This window comes from Haliaeetus albicilla, chromosome 20 (assembly GCF_947461875.1).
Source record: "Haliaeetus albicilla chromosome 20, bHalAlb1.1, whole genome shotgun sequence".
Classification (NCBI taxonomy): Eukaryota; Metazoa; Chordata; class Aves; order Accipitriformes; family Accipitridae; genus Haliaeetus; species Haliaeetus albicilla.
Window position 1 is genome coordinate 27,281,804 of NC_091502.1, and position 18,907 is coordinate 27,300,710.

An 18,907-nucleotide genomic window follows, 5' to 3' on the forward strand; every position below is an offset into this window, starting at 1 on the left:
CATGACGGCGAATCCCCCGGTGACACCCACCGCCCTGGAGAACAAGGCGTCGCTGATGGCCACAGCCCGAGCAGCCCCTGTCCCTGCAGGGCCGGGGGGATTTCTCCTCTTGCTGTCACCTGGGGGGGGCAGATAACCTGATGTCCCCCATCCCCAGCCCGGGAGGAGCCGCTTGGACCCATCCCACAGCCCCCCAGCTCTGAAAAATTATGGGCCACTCGCCATTTCCACCTTTTATTCCCATTTTAAGGCTTTTCAAACCTCCTCGTAGTGATGGAGAAAAACTGGAGAAGCCGGGGGTGTACCCCCAAATCGTGCCCCCCCAAGCCCAGCGTCTGGGGCCTCCTCTCCCAGAGGTGTTTTGGGGGGAGTTGTGCCCCACTTGGGGTGTTTGACAGGCAGTACTGGTGTTACTGGTCTGGCTGGGGCAAAACCCACCGCAGGGGCAAACAGCCTTGTCCCTAATTAGTGCCCAGCACTAATTGGGTTTAGGGGTTTCTCTGGCACCCTCTGGTAGCATTGCCACCCCCAAGGGCCCCCCCGGGGGTCCCCCCTGGGCCAAACCCCACAGTGGTTCCCAGGGATCAGCATGGGGGACCCCAAGGGTGAGCAGGACCCGGCAGCACCCACCATGACGGGGGACCCCCAGGGACCCCCCCACCCAAGCTCACCATGGAGCCGGCTCCCAGGGGACCGAGGCAGGACAGAGAGGCTGAGTCACCCCCTGCACTGGATTTATTTCTTTTATTCCTAAATAATCAGCTCCGGTACAAGGTACAAAATCTCCCTCCTCCCCTCGCCGCCCCAAGCAAAGGAGGGGGGCGGGAGGGCAGCCAAGGAACAGCTCCAAAATCCCGATTCAAGGCCTCTAATTCTAGCGTAGAAAGTGTTCAAACACCGAGCTTGGGGCTCCTCACCTGGGAAAGGGGGGGGGGGGGGCAGGAGCCCCCCAACACCCCCAGGACGCCTGGAGGTGCCAGCAGACCCCCAAGTCCCCCCAACATTCCTGGAGGTGCCAGGAGCCCCCAGAACATCTGGAGATATCTGAAGATGCTTGGAGCCCCCAGAGACCCCCAGAATATCTGGAGGTACCGGGAGCCCCCCAAGTCCCCCCAACATGCCTGAAGATGCTGGGAGCCCCCAAGACCCCCCAGCACACCTGGAGGTGCCAGGAGCCCCCCAAGTACCTCCAACATGCATGGAGGTGCCAGGAGTCCCCCAAGTCCCCAACAACATGCATGGAGGTGCCAGAAGCCCCCCCCCCGCCCCAGCACATGTGGAGGTACCAGGAGCCCCCCAACCTCCCCTGCATGCCCAGAGGTTCTGTAAGACCCCAAAGACACACACCCCCCCTGCATGCCTGGAGGTGCTGGGACCCCCCCCAAGCCTCCCCTGCATGCTTGGACAAGCCAGGAGCCCCCCAAGCCCCCACCTGCATGCCTGGAGATGCCAGGAGCCCCTAAAGACCCCTTTGCACACCCAGAGGTGTGGGAAGACCCCCAAGCCCTCCCCCACTTCTGGGGGTTCGCTCGGGGCGGGGGTCCCATGGGAGGAAGGCAGTTCTGTTAAACAATAACAGAGGAAGACGGGGAGGAGGGACAGGGGAGCAGGGGGGGAGCACGGGGAAGGGGCAAGGGGGTGCCCCCAGGGCTGGGGGGCAGGGGCAAGGCCCCCCACTTTCCTCTGCCCCCCCCGGGGGCAAGAACTGAAGGGCACTTTGGGTTTGCCACTGATGGGGACGACATCGGTGTCCCACGGTGGCTGCGAAGGGACCAGATGCCCCCCGGCTTCCCACCCTGGGATGGGGGGGGAGGATGGCAGCCATCACCCGGAGGGGGGAGCCCAGCACAGCCCCCCTGTCCCCGGGCAGGGGGGCAGCAGCCCCCACCCCTCCCCGAGCCAGAAGCATGGGTGCACGTGTAGGTGCGTGCAAGAGACACAAACTGCTTTGGGGGGGACGACAGGGACAAAACAGCCCCGGGGCGGGGGGGAGTTGGGGGTGGGGGGCTCAGTTAACGCTGTCCTCATCGCTGGCCTCGCCGCGGTCATCTTTGGTCTCGGCCAGGGAGCTCTCGTCGATGTTCTCCAGGGAGTCGGCGTGCTGGAGGGAGAGCTCGGAGAGCGGCAGCGCCGGCAGCCGGCTCTGCTCGGGGAACAGCCAGGGCTTGAAGTGCGGGTTGTGCTTCAGCTTCCACTCCGGGTACTTCAGGCAAGCTTTGTACATCTTCTTCATCGCCTGGGATGAAGGTTGGGTTGGAGCTGAGCTGGGTCGGGGGGGGGACACCTCGCCCTCCACCCCACCGCACCGTGGGACCCCCCGGTGCGACCGACTCACCTTGGGGGCCAGGAACTGCGAGGATTTGTTCACCACCCACTTCGGCAGGGAACCTGCCGAGAGAAGAGAAGCCGGGCTGGGATCAGGCACGTGGGACAGCCGGGACCCCCGGGCACAGCACCGCCAGCCCCCCCCCGGGTCACCCTCCTCAGGGACAGGAGGGCTCGGGGACACCCGTCTGGAGAGGGGACAAGGCGAGCGGCAGCAGGGGGACAGTCCAAGGAAATGAGGATTCAACCCAAACTGCTGCCTCAGCTTCTTGCCGAGTTCAAGAAAAGCCATTTCAGCATGTTGGCCACCTCTTCTACCCCAAAAAAGAAATATTTCAAGAGAACGGGCCCAAAATGTTTCCTCCTGGCATTGCTGCAGCACTCCTGGTCTGGCTCTGGCCGCGTCCCAAGATGCTCCCGGCTGCCTCCCTGCCTGCTGCTGCCTGTCTCTGAGCCCACCCTGAGCCCACCCACCCCTCCCAGCCCCGGAAAAACTTCCAGCCCGATTTATTAACCTCAGCTGATCTGTTAGGACAGACCCCTAACCGGAGGGCAACTGTCCCCAAGGGACACGAGGGCAGGACTGGGGTGGGCTGAGCCCCGAGGCATCGGCGTGGGGGGTCCCCCCCCTTACCTTTGGGGTCCACCTGTGCCAGGTAGGTGATGGTGCAGCTCTTGGCTCCTGTCCCTTCGATCAGGTAGCCCGTCTGGATGGAGACCGCTCGCACCATGTCCTTCCGAGGGGGGTAATTCTGCAGGGGGGACAGTGAGGATGGGGGGGGGGACAGGGACACATCGATGGCAGGGGCAGGATGGGGTACAGGCAAGCACTAACCGCAGGCAGGGCTGCCCTGACCCCCCCAACAGCCCCCCAATGCCTCCAGCCTGACCTCCCACCGACCACGGGGCAAACCCAGCCCTGTCCTGGTGTGGGCAGCACCCCCGGCTGCTCCCCCCAGCCCCCTCAGGGACTCACGGGGTGCTTGACGGAGTAGTTCATGATGATGTAGTCGGTGCCCATGGGCAGCCAAGAGCGGAGCGTGATGACATCCCGGTTCTTCAGGGGCTTGGGGCACTTCCCTGGGGACAGCAGTGGTGGGAGACCAGGGTGAGACACCCCCCACCCCACCCAGCACAGGCATCCCCGCTGGGAGTCCAAGCCTGCTCCCCAAATCCCTCCCAAACTGGTACCCAGCCTCCTCCCAGCGATGCCCGGGCACCACCAAACCCACAGATGCTGAACCCAGGAACGCTGCCGTGACAGCCCCAGGGCTCAGCTCCCCCCTCCCAGGGACCCCCCAGCCCCCTCCTCACAGGCGTAGTAGCCCACGTCGGAGTTGACAGTCAGCTTCCCAATGTCAAAGGTCTCGATGACGTTGGTGTCCCACTTTTTCCGATACTCGATGTCATGCAGCACGTCGTAGAGCGTCTCCGCCGGCACGTCCTTGCACTCCATCCTGCACTGCAGGGGTGGGCGGCTGAGAAACTGCCCCGAGGTGGGGGGAGTGGCCGTGGGAACCCCTGGGTGGGGGGGGTCTCCTCTCAGGTTCCCCAAAAACCAACGCAAAACCCCCGAAGAGGAGCTGGATCCCAACCTGCAGCTCAGCCCAGTCTGGCCCAGTTTGGCCCCCAGAGCCACCTTACAGCCTGAGCACTCAGAGCCAGCTACACCCCAAGGCAGCGCGGAGCTGAGCCCCGGATGCCAGGGGGACCTTCGCAGGGGGGGCATCTTCCCACCTCCTCTCTTTTCCCCCATCACTGGTCTTCCCCCAAAGCAAGCATCCCTGCATGGGGCACCAGTGGTGCCACGGGGGTCTGGTGCACGGGGCCATGCCCGGTGCCGTGGCATAGTGTGCGGAGGGGGGGGGCTGGCTGGAGTGGGGAGCAGCCCCCCCACCCCAGGGTCAAGAGCAGCTCCAGTAACCATGGCAGCCAAATCCTTGGGAAGACAAGGAGAAGAAGAAAGGAGAAGCTGCCGTCCTCCCCCGGCAGCAGGGATGCCATCTGGCCAAGGCCAAGGGCTGCTGGAGCCGTGCCGCGGGGCAGAGTGCGGGCAGGAGCTGGCAGAGAGGGCAGCCAGCGTGGGCAGCGGTGGGCAGCGCAGGCAACCCTGCTGTGATCCCTGGGGATGCTGCTCCGGCACCCCAGCAAACACATGTGGCCCCAAGTGCCTCTGAGGTGGGTACCGGCATCCTGCCCCCCGCCGAATGCCGCCGGCTCCTGGTCCATCCCCAAGGACGGCTCCCGCCCCTCCTGGACCCCCAGACCCCGGCCACCCAACACCTGGGGGGAGCGGCTCTTGGGCCCTTCCTTTAGGAGCAGATTTAGGGAATTAGGGGCAGAGGAGCCACAGCCACCGTCCTCGCCCAAGCAATGCGGTGCTGGAGACCCCCGACCCCGGCAAGAGGAATGGCAGCACCCGGCACCAGGGCACGGCCCCGCACCCGGACCCTTGAGTGCAACACGGCTGCTGCTCGCAGAGCCAAAGCCTCCACACGCAGACCCTGTCCCCAACCCCACGGAGCCTGTCCCCAACCCCACGGAGCTCATCCCCAAGCTCACAGAGCCTGTCACCAGCCCCACGGAGCCCATCCTCAATCCCACAGAGCTCATCCCCAAGCTCACAGAGCCCGTCCCCAACCCCACGGAGCCCATCCTCAACCCCACGGAGCCCATCTTCAAGCCCATTGCCCCCATCCCCAACCCCACGGCACCGCTGCTCATCCCCCTGCACCTTGCATTGCAACCCTGCCACGTGAGCCTCCCTTCGGCCAAAAACTCGGACGGGGCAAGCCTTGCAAGGCGTTTTCAGGGAGCACACCCCCGGGTGACATGCTTGGGGAACCCCCTGCTCCCCACCCGCACCCAGGAAACCCCGGCACCGTGCCTGCGCCGGCCAGGCTGGATGCGGGAGCGGGTGCCGCCGCTTCTCCCGTATATTCCCAAAGCGGCGAGGCAGGTCGGCCGAGCCGTGCCCACGCGGGCAGGACCAGCCGGGTGACTCAGGACCTGCCCGCGCTGCCTGTGTGCCACCAGCTGCCTGCAGCCCGTGGGTGACTCACGTCCCCGGCAGTGCCGGGGGGGTCTCGTCGGGAGGGGGGACGGTGCCACCCGGGAAGCGCCCAGAGCGGCCCTGAGTCAATATTGACTCTGACGTCTACGGGGCAAGGAGGAGGAGGAGGAAGGAAGGAAGACCAAAGGAGGGAGGTTGAATGCAATGGGTGCAAGGGGCCGACCGTGCCCCGACACACTCCCTGCCCCAGAGATTTTGGAGGGAAGGGGCTCGCGGGGGCAGCTCTGGGCAGCAGGACAAGGGGCTGCCTGTGGGTACCCAGGTGGTTGGGGACTGAGGGGACCCCCGACATGGGAGAAAAACTGCCCTGGGGGTCAGCTCAACCTCCAGCCCCACATTGTCGGGGGGCTGACACTGCCACGAAGCCCTGGCTTCACCGGCAGCATCCCCTCCTGTCCGGAGCGGGCTTCCCTGGCCTCGGGGGTGCACGGCACCTGGTGCAGGCAGCACCAGCGGCCACAGCCACGTGGGTCATTAATTAAAGAGAAGATCTCCCCCGTGGCCCGGATGTTCGACGCAATCATTAACGACCGGGTGCCATGTCTCAAGGTGACCCAATGAATAAAGTAATGAGCAGGAGCCAGGGTCCGGGCAGGAACGGTCAGTATGTGCATCCCAGGTGGCTTCCCAGAGCCCGGCGGCTCCAGCAAAGCCCAGCGAAGTTCCAGCCCCCTCCCGATGCTTCCCATGGGATGGCTCCTGGCCATCCTTTCAGAGCAGTCCATTCCCAGGGGCAGAGTCTCCCCTGGGGCACTCGGGTCCCCAAGCACCAGCTCGCTGCTCCACTGGGGTGGGCAGGGGGTTCCCAGCCGGGGTCCCCCATCCCGCAGCCATCTCGGGCACCACAACAGTTAACGGGCAGCCCCGAGGCCACCGAAGAATCCCGTGTCCTGCCGATGAATCAGCCCTGGGTTTTGTCAGGTCCTGGTGGCACAAACTTGTTTCCAGACTCCAGAAAACAGGTTAGACGAGAGCTGCATCCCTAATGGCAGGAGAGAAGGCGAGGGGGGGGGAAGGCTGCTGCTTCAAAGCAGAGCGAGACCTTCGGGTTTCATTTAATTACAGAGCAGCAGCAGCAGGAGCGAGAAAGCCAGCGAGCAAACGGCGAGGAAAACAGCTCTTTGGAGGCTGTCGGTGGCAGGCACAGCGGGCAGCCCCCAGCCCCGTCCCCGGGGAGCTGCGACGTTGGGGGCGAACGCCCCGGCTCGGCCCCGCCGTGCCACGTCAGCCATGCCACGTGTGCCGGGGCAGCTGCCCGTCCCACCGGCTGGCATGAAATCCAGTGGGAGCATCCCATCCTGGGTGGGAGGTGCTGGGTCTGGGTGCTGCTGGGGACCACGGGGGTGGCACAGGGACTGTTGGTGCCCCCACGGTCCCTGACACCTGGCCGGGGCAGCCCAGTGCCGCTCACCACACGCACAGCATCAACATATAAACACCCAGCAGGATCTTTCCAAGCAGGATCTGGCCAGGAGGGCGCTGGGGGGGTCCAGGACCTGACGTGGCTGTGGGATGCGCTGGGGTCTTGGGGGAGCAAGGCTGGATGCTAGAGGGGGCTAGGAGAGCCCCATGGGGGTGGTAGAGGGGCTGCCGGGGGGGAAAAGGTTTTGGGGAGGGAAGCAGGGAGAGGAGCAGGCATGGGGAGCAAAGGTGGCCGGAGGGAAGGTGACCGCCCCCAGAGCAAACAGGGACCTCGGCCTTTCGGGGATGAAGACTCCTCAATGGGGTTTAACTGAGCAGCACCCCAAGCCCGGGCTCCCCTGGCACGGAGAGCCAAGGATGGGGCACCCCTGGGGTGCTGCCAGGGCTCGGGGACCCCCGTGGGGGCGAGGGAGGGCTTTGGGTACCGACCGCCCCGTGGCAGGAGCGTGCCGTGCCAACCGGGGCCAGGACATCCTGGTACACACCTGGGGCTGCTTCCCGGCCACGCCGACGTGGCACACCGGGATTGCTGGGGCGGGCAGGGATGCACACCCCCCCCCCCCCCCATGTCCTCCCTGCTGCATGCTTGCACCCAAGCAGCTCTACAGAGAGCGGCACCTCAATCCCACCAGAGACGTTTTGGGATGCAGCAACACCCCAAGAACAAGCGGCAAGGCTGGGGGGCACCGGGGGCTCGGTGTGGGGGCTGGGACGCGCTGCCCTGCAGACCTGTGCCTACGCCAGCGTGCCCAGGGATGTGCAGACCCCACGGAGATGGGCGCTCCGTGTCCCGCTGGCCACGTGTGCCGGCGTGGGGTCGGGCTCACACCTCTGTGGGGGGGGGACGACGAGCAGCACCCCACACCCCAGGGACTGTCCCCATCCCTGTCCCCCCCAGGACTCACTGCTACGGCACCGCAGGCTGCTGCCACCAGTGCACGGTGGGGACCTGTCCCCGGGTCACCGCAGCCCAAACACGCAGCCGTGGCTCTGCCACGCCGGCGGCCGGCCGACGCCGGGGAGCAAACAGAGGCGATTCCCCGGCGGGCGCAGGCGCGGTGGGAGCCAGGCACAGCCGGTGCTCCTGCCACCGCCACCACCCCAGGGACAGGTTTCTCCGGTGCTGCCGGCGCCGCTTGTTTGCGCAGCTGCTGCAGAGCGGCATGCGAGCAGGCCGCGGCCGCCGCCGCCACCACCTCCGCTCCGCCACCGACCTTGCCGGGCTGCCGCCGTCCCTCGGCACGCCGGCGAGGGCAATATAACCCGTTGCACCAGGGAAAGCTTTGTGGAGGTGCCGGCAGGGACGGGGACGCCGGCCAGCCCTGCAGAGAGCCAGGCAGAGGTTCCAGCGTGGCACGGTGGCCCGTGGCCACTGGCAACGCCAGCCTGACGCTGCTCCTGTCCTAAGTTTTCTCTTGGATTCCTGGTGCCCGGTCGGCCCTAACGCTGCCTGTGTGCCCACTTTGCCGGAGGGATGAGCATGCACCCGCCTGCGCCAGCCCGGCAAACCGCCACCGGGGAGGGAAGGGACCCACCGGAGGACGCAGCAGGGACCCGGAGAGCCCCAGGAGCTCCGCTCTGTATCGGAGGAGGGGGGGTTGCAGGGCTGCAGCGGGTGCCACGGGGCGAGGGGACAGCCCGGATGGGGACAGCCCCCATGACAGCGGGCTGGTGCCCGGCAGGCCCCGAGGAACCCTCCAGCCCCGCTCCGGCCCCGGCTTTGGGTGCTGGGGGGGGGGGCAGGCAGCACCGAGGCCCCACGGTCCCACATGCCCGAGGGTCCCTGTTTGTCCCTGGGTGAGTCCCCGGTCACCCCTGTGCACCCCCCTTGTCCCAGGGGACCCTACGTGTCCCCGCTCAGCCCTGGGGTCTTGTTTGTCCTGGGGTCCCCACTCACTCCCAGAGTCCCCATTTGTCCTGGGGTGCCAGCTCAGCCCTGGGTCCCCACTTGTCCTGGGGTCCCTTTTTTGCAATAGGGTGCCAGCTCGGCCAAGTCCCCACTCGCCCAGGGTGCTGTAATCACTTGAGGGTCCCCACTTGCCACAGGGTCCCCGCTAACCCCTGGGGTTCCTTCTCACCCCGGGGTGCCGCATCGCCCCAGGGTCCCCCCTTGCCAAAGGATTCCTGCCTGCACCCATGGTCCCTGCTCACCCCGGGGTGCTGGCTCTCACCCCGGTGTCCCTGCTGTCCCCCAGGGTGCTGGCTCACCCCAGGTCCTTGTTTGCCCCAGGGTCCCCCTTAACTTCTGGGGTCCTCACTCACCCTCAGGGTCCCTCTTCACCCCAGGGTGCTGGTTCGCCCCCAAGTCCCCACTTGCCTCAGGGTCCCCGCTAACCACAAGATTCCTGCTTGCACCCACAGCCCCTGCTCACCCGGGGGTGCTGGCTCACCCCCCGAGTCCCCGCTTGCTGGGGGGTCCCCGCTCACCCCAGGATGCCGCATCACCCCAGGGTCCCCGCTCGCCTCCAGGTCCCCCCCCCGGGGATCCGTGCTGGCCCCCAGCATCCTCCCCACCGCCCCAGGGTCTCCCCTACCCCCCGGGGTCCGCGCTCCCTCCGTGCTGCCGGGCCCCCGCCCGCCCCCGGGCGCTGGGTTCCCCCCCGGTGCCCGGTGCCCGGTGCCGGTGGGGTCTCACCTTGATCTTATGGAGGGAGCGCTCGGGCTCCAGCAGCTGGACCCAGACGGCCACCCCCGCCTTGCTGTAGGTGAGGCTCCAGCCCCGCTCCGACTCGCACTCCGCCCGGAACGCCCCGAAATCCCGGTCGTCGGGGATCTGCACGCTGTCGCGACCCGACGCGCCGTCGCGACCCGACATGGTGTCGCGACGCTCCCTTTCTGCCCCTTCCTTCCCCCCCCACCCCCACCCCAACCCTCCACCGTTGCCGCTGCCGGTGCCGCGGGTCGCGGCGGCCCCTACGGCGGGGGCGGGGACGGGGACGACGGGGACGGCGGCGGCGGCGGCGGCGGCGGCATCCCCGGTGCGCGGTGCGCGGTGCGCGATGGGCCGGGGCGGGGCCGCGGGGGCGGGGCGGGGGCGGCCCCGGGAGCACCGGGAGGGGGCGGAGCTCCGGGGACGGCACCGGGGCGGGGGGGGGGCGGGGAGGCCGGGGGAGCACCGGGAGGGGAGGGGGGGGAGGCTGGGGGCGGCCCCGGGAGCACCGGGGGGGGGGTGCACAGGGGTGTTGCAGTTGCATGGACCCCCGCGCTGTGCGCCCACACACACTCCCCCCGTGCAACCCCCCCGCACACCCAGCCTGCCCGTGCACGCGTACCGGCGCCTGCACACGCACACGAGCCCCGTGCCTTTACACACGCACGCACACACCCCCCGCCTGCACACACACGGGTGCACACACACACACACACACCCCCCGCCTGCACACACACGGGTGCACACACACACACACCCCCCCCCGCCTGCACACACATGGGTGCACACACACACACACACACCCCCCGCCTGCACACACACGGGTGCACACACACACACACACACCCCCCGCCTGCACACACACGGGTGCACACACACACACACACACACCCCCCGCCTGCACACACACGGGTGCACACACACACACACACACCCCCCGCCTGCACACACATGGGTGCGCACACACACACACACACCCCGCCTGCACACCCAGGGGTGCACACACACACCCCCCGCCTGCACACACACGGGTGCGCGCACACACACGGGTGCGCACACACACACACACACACCCCGCCTGCACACACATGGGTGTGCACACACACACACACACACCCCGCCTGCACACCCAGGGGTGCACACACACACGTGCATGCACACACCCCGCCTGCACGCACACAGGTGCACACACGCGTCCCTCACTTGCACACAGACATGGGTGCACGCACAGGGGTGCGCACACTCCCCCCCCCGCCTGCACAGCCAGGGGCGCACACGCACGCCCCTCACCTGCACACGGACGTGTGCGCACACTCAGGGGTGCACGCACGCTCACCCTGGCACGCTCACACCATCCTGCACCACAGCCCCTGCCTCTCGCCCCGGGGCCCCCGGTGCTGCGGGAGAGGGCCCCAGCCAAGCCGTGTCCCGCCCCCCCCGTGCCCCATCCTCCCTGGTTTTGAAGGATTTCCTCTGGCAGCGGGACGAAGGGCCCACGGGTGCCAACAGTGCAGGACTGGGACCCTCTCCCTGACTCGGTGCCCCATGGCTGCACCGCCACTGTCTCCCCGAGCATCATCTCTCCCCAACCGGGGACACGGGGGGCCGGTGCCTGGCAAGCGTGCCCCCCCCACCGTGCCGGTGCCAGGCTCTGCTGCGGCAGCACCGCGGTGCAGCTGGCCGGGAGCAGGAAGGCACGCTGTCATCGTCCGTGATGACTAGGAGGCAATTTTTTGGAAGAGCTGGGGCTCCCCAGCTGGCTCTGGAAATGCTGCGGACTCAGGATTTCTTTCTCTCCGCTCAGAAATGCGAAGGAAGCATCTTCCAGCTCCCGCTGCCGTGAATAACCACTTAAAGGAGGACGAAGCAGCACGGCGTTTCCTTAACCCAGCAAAGCAAGGTCCTTCTCGGCAGCCTGGGACCTGCAGCGGGGGGGGGGGGGGGGCACAGAGCCCCTTCCCGAGCTGCGTGTCCGAGGATGGGGCCCTTCCTGGGATGTGGTAACCGGAGGAGAAGGAGGGGGACGGGGGGGTGTCGCCGTCCTCAGCGCCTGTGGCACAGGGACCTCACATCGCTGGGCTGGACGTGCCGCACTGCTGCTCCCGGGAAAAACCTGACCCAGGAAAAAGAACCAAAGGAGGCTTTGATCACCCGTCCCAGCCCAACGCGGAGAAGCCACGTGCGGGAACCCCGCTGCCGTCACCTGTGGGTGACAGCAGGGCTGGGGACGAGGCAGGGCTGGGGGCAAGGCTGGGCGCCTGGGCTTTGCTGTGGTGGGTGCGGGGGGGACCCTCTCCCCTCGTCCCCCGCTGCGCAGCCCTTCCAGACAGCCCTGTGTCTGCTCCGCTGCTGAAACCTGGGGGGTTTTCCCACCCTGTCCCCAGGCAAGCAGAGCGGGTGCCAGCATCCCGCAGCCTTTCCCAGCCCGGTGTCGTGTCGTGTGTCCCCCCCGCCGGGCAATTCCAGCTCTCACTGGGGAGCAGGAACACCCACATCCCCAGACAGGGCCTGCCGTGCACACCGCGGTGTGCAGAACCCGAGCCGAAAATAGGACAGACGTCATCTGCAGGCCTAGAAATCCTGCCTGCGTGCGGGGCACGGTGCGAGGGGGCCAGCTGCCTGCTGGAGCTGGGCTGGGGGAGCTGGGGGAACTGGGGGAACTGGGCTGGGGGATCTGGGCTGAGGGAGCTGGGGGAGCTGGGCTGGGGAAATGGAGGGAACTGGGCTGGGGGAGCTAACTGGGGAACTGGGGGAGCTGGGCTGGGGGAGCTGGGCTGAGGGAGCTGGGGGAGCTGGGCTGGGGAAATGGAGGGAACTGGGCTGGGGGAGCTAACTGGGGAACTGGGGGAGCTGGGCTGGGGAAATGGGGGAACTGGGCTGGGGGAGCTGGGCTGGGGGAGCAAACTGGGGAAGCTGGGCTGGGGAACTGGGGGAGCTGGGCTGGGGGAGCTGGCTGGGGAACTGGGGGAACTGGGCTGAGGGAGCTTGGCTGGGGGAACTGGGAGAGCTGGCTGGGGAACTGGGGGAGCTGGGCTGCAGAACTGGGCTGCCTGCAGCGCTGACAGCTCCTGCGACACAACTTGCAGCCCAGCTGAAGCCCCACACTTGGGGCAGAAATGCCAATTTCTGGCTGCTTCCAGTACCCGGTGCTGGGAACAGGGACCGAGGGGACCAGCTTCCTCTCCTCTGCTCCAGGGCCATTTCCATCTCGTTTCCATTTGCCCCGTGCTCTCCCCAAACCCCGTCCTTTCACCCTGCCATCCCCTCGTGCACCCCGGCAGATCTCGGGAGAGATCCTGAGCTCGCACCAGGGCCAGCCTTAACCCTGCTCCTCCAATCTGCATCCCCCTGTCAGGCTATAATTAGCAGAGTGCACAGCTAAATTAGCCGTGCAAACGTGGCCCACGCTGCCAGGCTCCACCGAGGGCTGCGGGGGGGGGGGGGCGGCCACTGGGAGCCGGTGGGGAGATGCAAATACTGGGTTACAAAGGCTCATTGCCGAGTCGAAGAAAATGGGTTTACTGCAGGAGGCTGAACCGCTGCGATCACCGGCGAGCTCCCACGATCTTCCCGGAGCTTTCTGGCATGGCTTGGCATGGGTCGGCATGGCTTGGCATGGGTCGGCATGGCTTGGCATAGCTTGGCATGGCTTGGTGCTTCCTTGTGGTCCCAGCAGCGCCCAGCGTGAGCCACACATTCAGCTCTTCTCCGGGGGCTGGTGGGCAGAAAGCAGATATTTAATAATGCATGCAGTAAAACCAATTCTTCTCAATAAACCTGATTTTTTTCATCAACTTTTATTTTGCTTGCTAAAATGCAACTTATTAGCAACCCAGTTTAAACACCCAGAAGCCGCGTCAGGCACCAAGCTCGTTAGAGCCCATTAAAGCACTGAAGTGACGGCGCATAATGTCAAACCGTGCAAGCGGCTGCTGGAATAACGAAGAAGTGGGGAGTGCTGGCGGCTGCAGCCCCCCAGCAAATCCCGGTGTGGAAAAGGGCTCTGGGCAGCTGCAGCTTCCTCTGCATGTGGCATGGTTTAATATCGTTTTCTTCACCAAATAACGAAGCAGAAACGCCTGTTTTCCTTCTGGAGCTGTAAGTGCATGTGAGAGACGGGGCGAATTCCTCCGGTTCTGAAATATTGATGGACTTGGAGGAAAGAAACAGGAGACGCAGCCTGCTAACAGCCTGCCTGCTGTCTTCGTGCTCCTTCAGCTGCCAGATATACGAGGGTTGAGCAAAAAGCATTCCCGACCAGTGCACAATAATTTAAGCGACCATTTCTTTTGCCTTTGCGGCGAGCCCTTCTCCCAGTGAAACCCCACGTGCCGCTTGCCTTTCATCTTGTCCCTTAAATACACAATTTTATGTTTTCCTTCTCTTAAGCACCCAGTTATACGCATTTTTATCATCTACCAAGAAGCTTTTCTCACACAGGGCAGTGACGTACTGTTTTGTGTAGTGGCTCCGGGGACTGTGGGGATGGTCCTGGACCGCTGCCAGCGAGCAGCCGAGGGGTCTGGGGGGCTTTTTGAGGTTTCTTGATGCCTTTTGGGGGAACAGAGGCGTCCAAGGGCAGAGAGGAGCAGAGGTGTTTGCTGGATCCATCCCTGGGTCCCTCATGTCAGTGGGAAAGCAAAGCCCTGGCCACGCGCGGGTAATTAAACCAGCATCAGGCCGGCAGTGGGGATGGAGCCGCTGGTGCCACAGGGGTGGGATGTCCGTGAGGCTGCACCGCCGGTGCTCAGTGCCTCCTGCCAGGACACGCACACGTGCGCACACATGCACTCGTGTGCACACGCACTCAGTCACATACACGCATACACATGCATGTGCACGCATACAGACAGGCAGGCACACACACTCACAGGCACGTACGTGCATGCGCGCACGCACGTGATTCACGCGCGTGCATGCACACACACAGTTTGCGTGCATCCACATACACGTGCACTCCCACACACATGCACGCATGCAGAGACACACGCGCATGCACACAGGTGTGCTCACACACCTCGCACGCACACAGACACACGCACATGCACACACAGGTGTGCTCACACACCTCGCACGCACACAGACACGCGCACATGCACACACAGGCGCGCTCACACACCTCGCACGCACACAGACACGCGCACATGCACACACAGGTGCGCTCACACACCTCGCACGCACACAGACACGCGCACATGCACACACAGGTGTGCTCAGATGCAGGCGTGCACACACGCTGGGGCAGGCCTGGCGGGACCCCTTCACACCCCACGGGGGGCTGGCTCGGCCGGCTGTGCAGAGCAGCGGGGGGGCTCTCCCAGGGGCAGAGGGTGCCCGGCCAGCTCGGGGGCCGGGGTACGGGCTGCCTCTCTGGGCTGCTCCCACCCTACGGTGATCCCCGCTCCGCTCCCTTCCCGCACGCTGCCTGGGGGGCTCCGGGCAGGGATGGGCAGAACCAGGGTGCTGCCTGTCCTGCCTGTCCTCTGCTGCGGCGTGAGGTGGGACAGAGCTGGCTGCTCCCCCCCGAGACCACGGCACGGGGCAGGGTCCGCAGGGACGGTGGCTCCGAGCAGGAGTGGGACATGCGGGAGCAGCGGCGCAAGGCAGGGAGAGGCCCCGCACGCAACTCCCACATCAGCAGCACTGGGCCCACCTGGGTGTGCAAATCATCCCCCCGGCTGGCGTGCAAACCCCCCCCCCCCCAGCCGAGGCTGCCGGAGGTATTTGCTCCCCGATTTCCCGCCCCGATGCCGCTCATCCCGGGGTGCCCACCCGGGATTTCCCAGGGGACAGCAGGGCCGCCGCAGGAGAGGGGAGCGCCTGTGGGTGTGCAAGCCCCGCACGGGTGTGCGAAGGGTGCCGGCACGGCCTGCGGCGTGTGCGCACACACGCGTGCCTACGTGCGCACGCGTTCAGGCCCAGCCGGGTCTTGAACCCGGGTCCCTCCGCGGCACCACTCCCCCCCGGCTCTGCCGTTTTCCCGGCATGCCCCGCGCGGGAGGGCCTTGCCGCGGCGCCCCCTGGGGGTTGTAGTCCAACCTGTTGTAGACAGCGCGGGGTCAGGGAGCGGCGAGGACTACAGCTCCCAGCAGGCTTTGCGCCCGACGCCGCGCGGACGCCCCGCTCTCGCCGGGCAGCCGGCGGCCGCCATCTTGATTCGCCGGTCTTCAGCGGCGGCGCCGGGGGGGGGGGGTGTGGGGGAAGGTACCAGCGGCGGAGCGCGGGGACGATGCTGGCCTCCCTGGCGTCCCGCCCGCCGCCGCCGGGTCTGGCGCGGCTCCTCCGGAGGCGGTCGTGGCCTTCACGGGTTGCTCACGGGTTTCCGGTAGTGGCTGAGGGAACCGGGACCGGTGGGCCGCGGTTGTTCCCGCCTTCGGCCGCCAGGGGGCGCCGCGAAACCACGCTGACGCCCAGCGCGAGGCTGTCATGGCGGGCCGCGGCCTGGGGGGGGCGACAGCGGGGCCCGGGGGAGAGACCCCCGGTAACGGGGCCGGGCCCGGGGGGGAGACCCCCGGTAACGGGGCCGGGCCCGGGGGACACCCCCATAGATTTGGGGCCAGGCCCAAAGGGGAGCCCCACGGCGGAGGGACCGGGGCTGCAGATCCCAAGCCTGGCCCTGCTGCGGACCCCCAGGCCGAGCACCACCGGCCTGGCTGGAGCAGGCTGCCCTGTGCTGGGGCGGTCGGGCCTGGCGATGTCCCTTGGAGAGCCGGTGCTGTGGCCCTCGGGTGCTGAGCGGTGCTGTCGTCACGGAGGAGACCCCGGCGGGAGTCGGAGCGGAGGTGGGAGCTGCCCCCCAGGAGCTGCGGTGCCTGCCCTCGTCGCTGCGCTGGCGTACTGCTACATCAGGGACCACCTGTCCAAGGGTGACTATCGCCGCTTCGCCGGCCCCAGGGTGGGAGAGGGCTTGATGCGGAGCAGAGGAGCTTGTGCCCCTCAGGGAGGGGGGCGTGGGGGTCCCTCCTTGGAGATGGAGCCTGCCTGCTGGCGCTGGCCTGGGAAACCCTCCAGGGGAAGTGTTGTCCTTGATCCCTAGCCCAGAGGCATGCTGGTCTGTGACGGATACCAGAGGCGTGCTGGTCTGTGACAGATACCCAAGCTCTTCTGTAGTGTGAAGATAATGATCCGCACGCTTGCCACCAAGATAGAATAGCCAGCGCTCTTGTTGGCTGCACCCTAGCCCGTCTCTGCGGACGGTTTTGTGATGTGTGTTGGGAAAGGACCTGGCTCCAAGACCCCGTGGGTGACAAGGCTGGCAGGGGAGGGTTTGAACTGTCAGGGTGCATGATCTCCACAGGGCCGGCTGTCCCCAGTGCTCTGCTTTGAACGTAGGATATTTTGGGCAAGTACAAAGGTTCTGGAGTTGGGAAGGGATTGAGTTACTACCCTGATAAGCCCAAGGTTTCTCACAGAGTGGCTTATGTCCACCCCGCTGTGGGAAATAAGCAGTTGGTGGGTGGCCACAAGCCCTTGTTGCCCCAGCATTAGCTTTGGATCTAGGAACGCTGACGTGTGTCTGAGCTGAAGCGCACAGGATAGTCCTAGTGATCTGTTGGGGCAAGTTGCATGCTTCTAGGTTGATGCATAACTGTAGGTTTGCGCCACAGCAAGTCCCATTCTCGGCACTCATGCAGCGTTTTGTGTTTGGGAGTATTTGGGGTGCAGTCCTACGCTTGGTCTCTCTGCCCCAGGTTGTTGTCACCCCCTTTCCGGCTGCAGGACAGGAGATGGAGTGGCCTCGTTGGTATTACTGGTCAAGGTGGTGGTGGAGCAGAGACATCTTTGCTGCTCTTGCTGTGTGCCAGGCACACAGGGCATCAACCTTCAGACCTTCAGCTGAGCAAGGTCAGGATCCAGGGTCGGTACAAGCTCCAGAAGAGATGGTGTGTGCACAAGGGGGGCCTTTGCTGCGGTCCCTTTGTCATGAACCAGCGCTCACTGCTCACAGGCTTGGGCTTGTGGGCAGTGAGCTCATCCGCTGGTGTGACAGAGGCCTGGGGCAGGGGGGGCTGTGACTTCAGAGCAGGACGCTTTACTCAGTGGTTTCAGGCACGTCAGAGGTTGGTTTCCCTGTGAGTAATGTGCCAACTGCTGCGCTGGGCTGCTGGGTTGGTTACCCAGGAGGTTTCACCATCATTATAGAGAGTCTTGTGTAATTAGTGCTTAGGAAAGGTCTGTGAGACCAAGGTCTGGCTTTGTTGCAGGAGCCGGTTTGTGGACTGGTTAGTGTTTAGAGCCAGGAAGCCACGTGGCTTTGACTGTGGGCAGAGGGGACAGAGCCATGAGTGCCCCAAACCCTGCAGCCAGGGAGGCGGGGAGAGTGCGGGAAGCAAGCAGGCGAGACGCTTTCCCGGAGAGGGCAGGGATGCAGGGACACGGTTGCAGAAGGTCAGGGCCAGAGAGCTCAAGGGTCCCTGCAGAGCTTGCTGAGCCAGGCCACCTGTTGGAGAGCTTTCCCCTCACTCTTGCTTTGTGGGTGGGTTTGGGAAAGCCCCATGTTGTTTTTTACTAGGTATTGCGTGCAGCTCTGGTATCCTCAGCACAGGAGAGACATGGACCTGTTGGAGTGAATCCAGAGGGAGGAGGCCACAAAAATGATCAGACGGCTGGAACACCTCTGCTGTGAGGGAAGTCTGAGAGAGTTGGGGTTGTTCAGCCTGGAGAAGAGAGGGCACCGGGGAGACCTTATAGCAGCCTTCCAGTACTTAAAGGGGGCTTATAAGAAAGATGGGGACAGGCTTTTTAGTAGGGCCTGTAGTGATAGGACAAGGGGTAATTGTTTTAAACTAAAAGAGGGCAGATTCAGACTAGATATAAGGAAGAAATGTTTTATGCTGAGAGTGGTGAAACACTGGCCCAGGTTGCCCAGAGAGGTGGTCAGTGCCCCACCCCTGGACACATTCAAGGCCAGGTTGGACGGGGCTCTGAGCACCTTGATCTGGTTGAAGATGGCAGGGGGTTTGGACTAGATGACCTTGAGAGGTTCCTTCCAACCCAAACTGTTCTGTGATTCTATGACTGGGAGGAGGACACTGTGCTGGGCCGAAGTCCAGGTTGCAGTGGCTGAACGCTCAGTAACTCAGACACCAAAGGTTGTTTGGCCCCAGCTGCCTGGAGTTTAACCCGTGTCTTGGGCAGGCCTGAGTGCTCCATGCTACCGGTGCTCTGCTGTGGTATCCAGGCCAGCAAGCAGCCATCATCACCCCAGGGCAGGGGGGACACATAAACACACCCGCTGCTCCCCTCTGACATGCTCAGCCTGGTGAATTGTCCTTGAGACAGCACACTGCCCAGGTAAACCCCCAGTGCCCACTGATCTTGGCCTTCCTAATAACGCCACAAGCAATTTGTGCTCGAAAGCTCTTCGTTTGGATGCACTGATGACAGCCAAAATAGCTCCCTGCAGCACGCTGACTGCCGTTACTTTCAGGGCAGCA

At 65.1% G+C, this 18,907-nt stretch overlaps 2 protein-coding genes and 1 long non-coding RNA gene across 4 annotated transcripts in view; 2 read left to right on the forward strand and 1 right to left on the reverse strand.

Moving 5' to 3' along the window:
* Positions 1–729: 729 nt before the first annotated feature.
* STARD10 (StAR related lipid transfer domain containing 10) lies at positions 730–9,785 on the reverse strand. The gene is made up of 6 exons (XM_069808715.1): positions 9,456–9,785; positions 3,640–3,787; positions 3,302–3,405; positions 2,960–3,077; positions 2,336–2,388; positions 730–2,236 (listed from the first exon to the last, which is right to left on the reverse strand). The coding sequence occupies exons 1-6, from the start codon at positions 9,633–9,635 to the stop codon at positions 2,009–2,011; spliced, it is 831 nt and encodes a 276-aa protein (XP_069664816.1). The 5' UTR covers positions 9,636–9,785; the 3' UTR covers positions 730–2,008.
* An 888-nt stretch (positions 9,786–10,673) lies between these two features.
* LOC138690127 (uncharacterized) lies at positions 10,674–13,264 on the forward strand. Of its 2 annotated transcripts, none has more exons than XR_011328924.1 (2): positions 10,674–11,370; positions 12,998–13,264. It is a non-coding gene; the product is annotated as an uncharacterized lncRNA (long non-coding RNA). The 2 variants fall into 2 exon arrangements; XR_011328923.1 differs by lacking the exon at positions 10,674–11,370 and adding an exon at positions 11,382–12,070.
* A 2,391-nt stretch (positions 13,265–15,655) lies between these two features.
* The window catches only part of CLPB (ClpB family mitochondrial disaggregase), an 83,502-nt gene continuing 80,250 nt past the window's right edge, over positions 15,656–18,907 (forward strand). Inside the window, exon 1 of the mRNA XM_069808712.1 lies at positions 15,656–16,336. Within this exon, the coding sequence (XP_069664813.1) occupies positions 15,700–16,336 (637 nt within the window). The 5' untranslated portion in view covers positions 15,656–15,699. The remainder of the gene's footprint in view (positions 16,337–18,907) is intronic.

Coding starts and splice junctions, on each gene's coding strand:
- STARD10 (XM_069808715.1), bottom strand. CDS start 9,635: ATGTCGGGTCGCGACGGCGCGTCGGGTCGCGACAGCGTGCAGATCCCC. Junction 3,788..9,455: donor GCTCCCTCCATAAGATCAAG/GTGAGACCCCAC, acceptor CCACCCCTGCAG/TGCAGGATGGAGTGCAAGGA. Junction 2,389..2,959: donor GGCACAGGTGGACCCCAAAG/GTAAGGGGGGGG, acceptor TTCTCTCGGCAG/GTTCCCTGCCGAAGTGGGTG.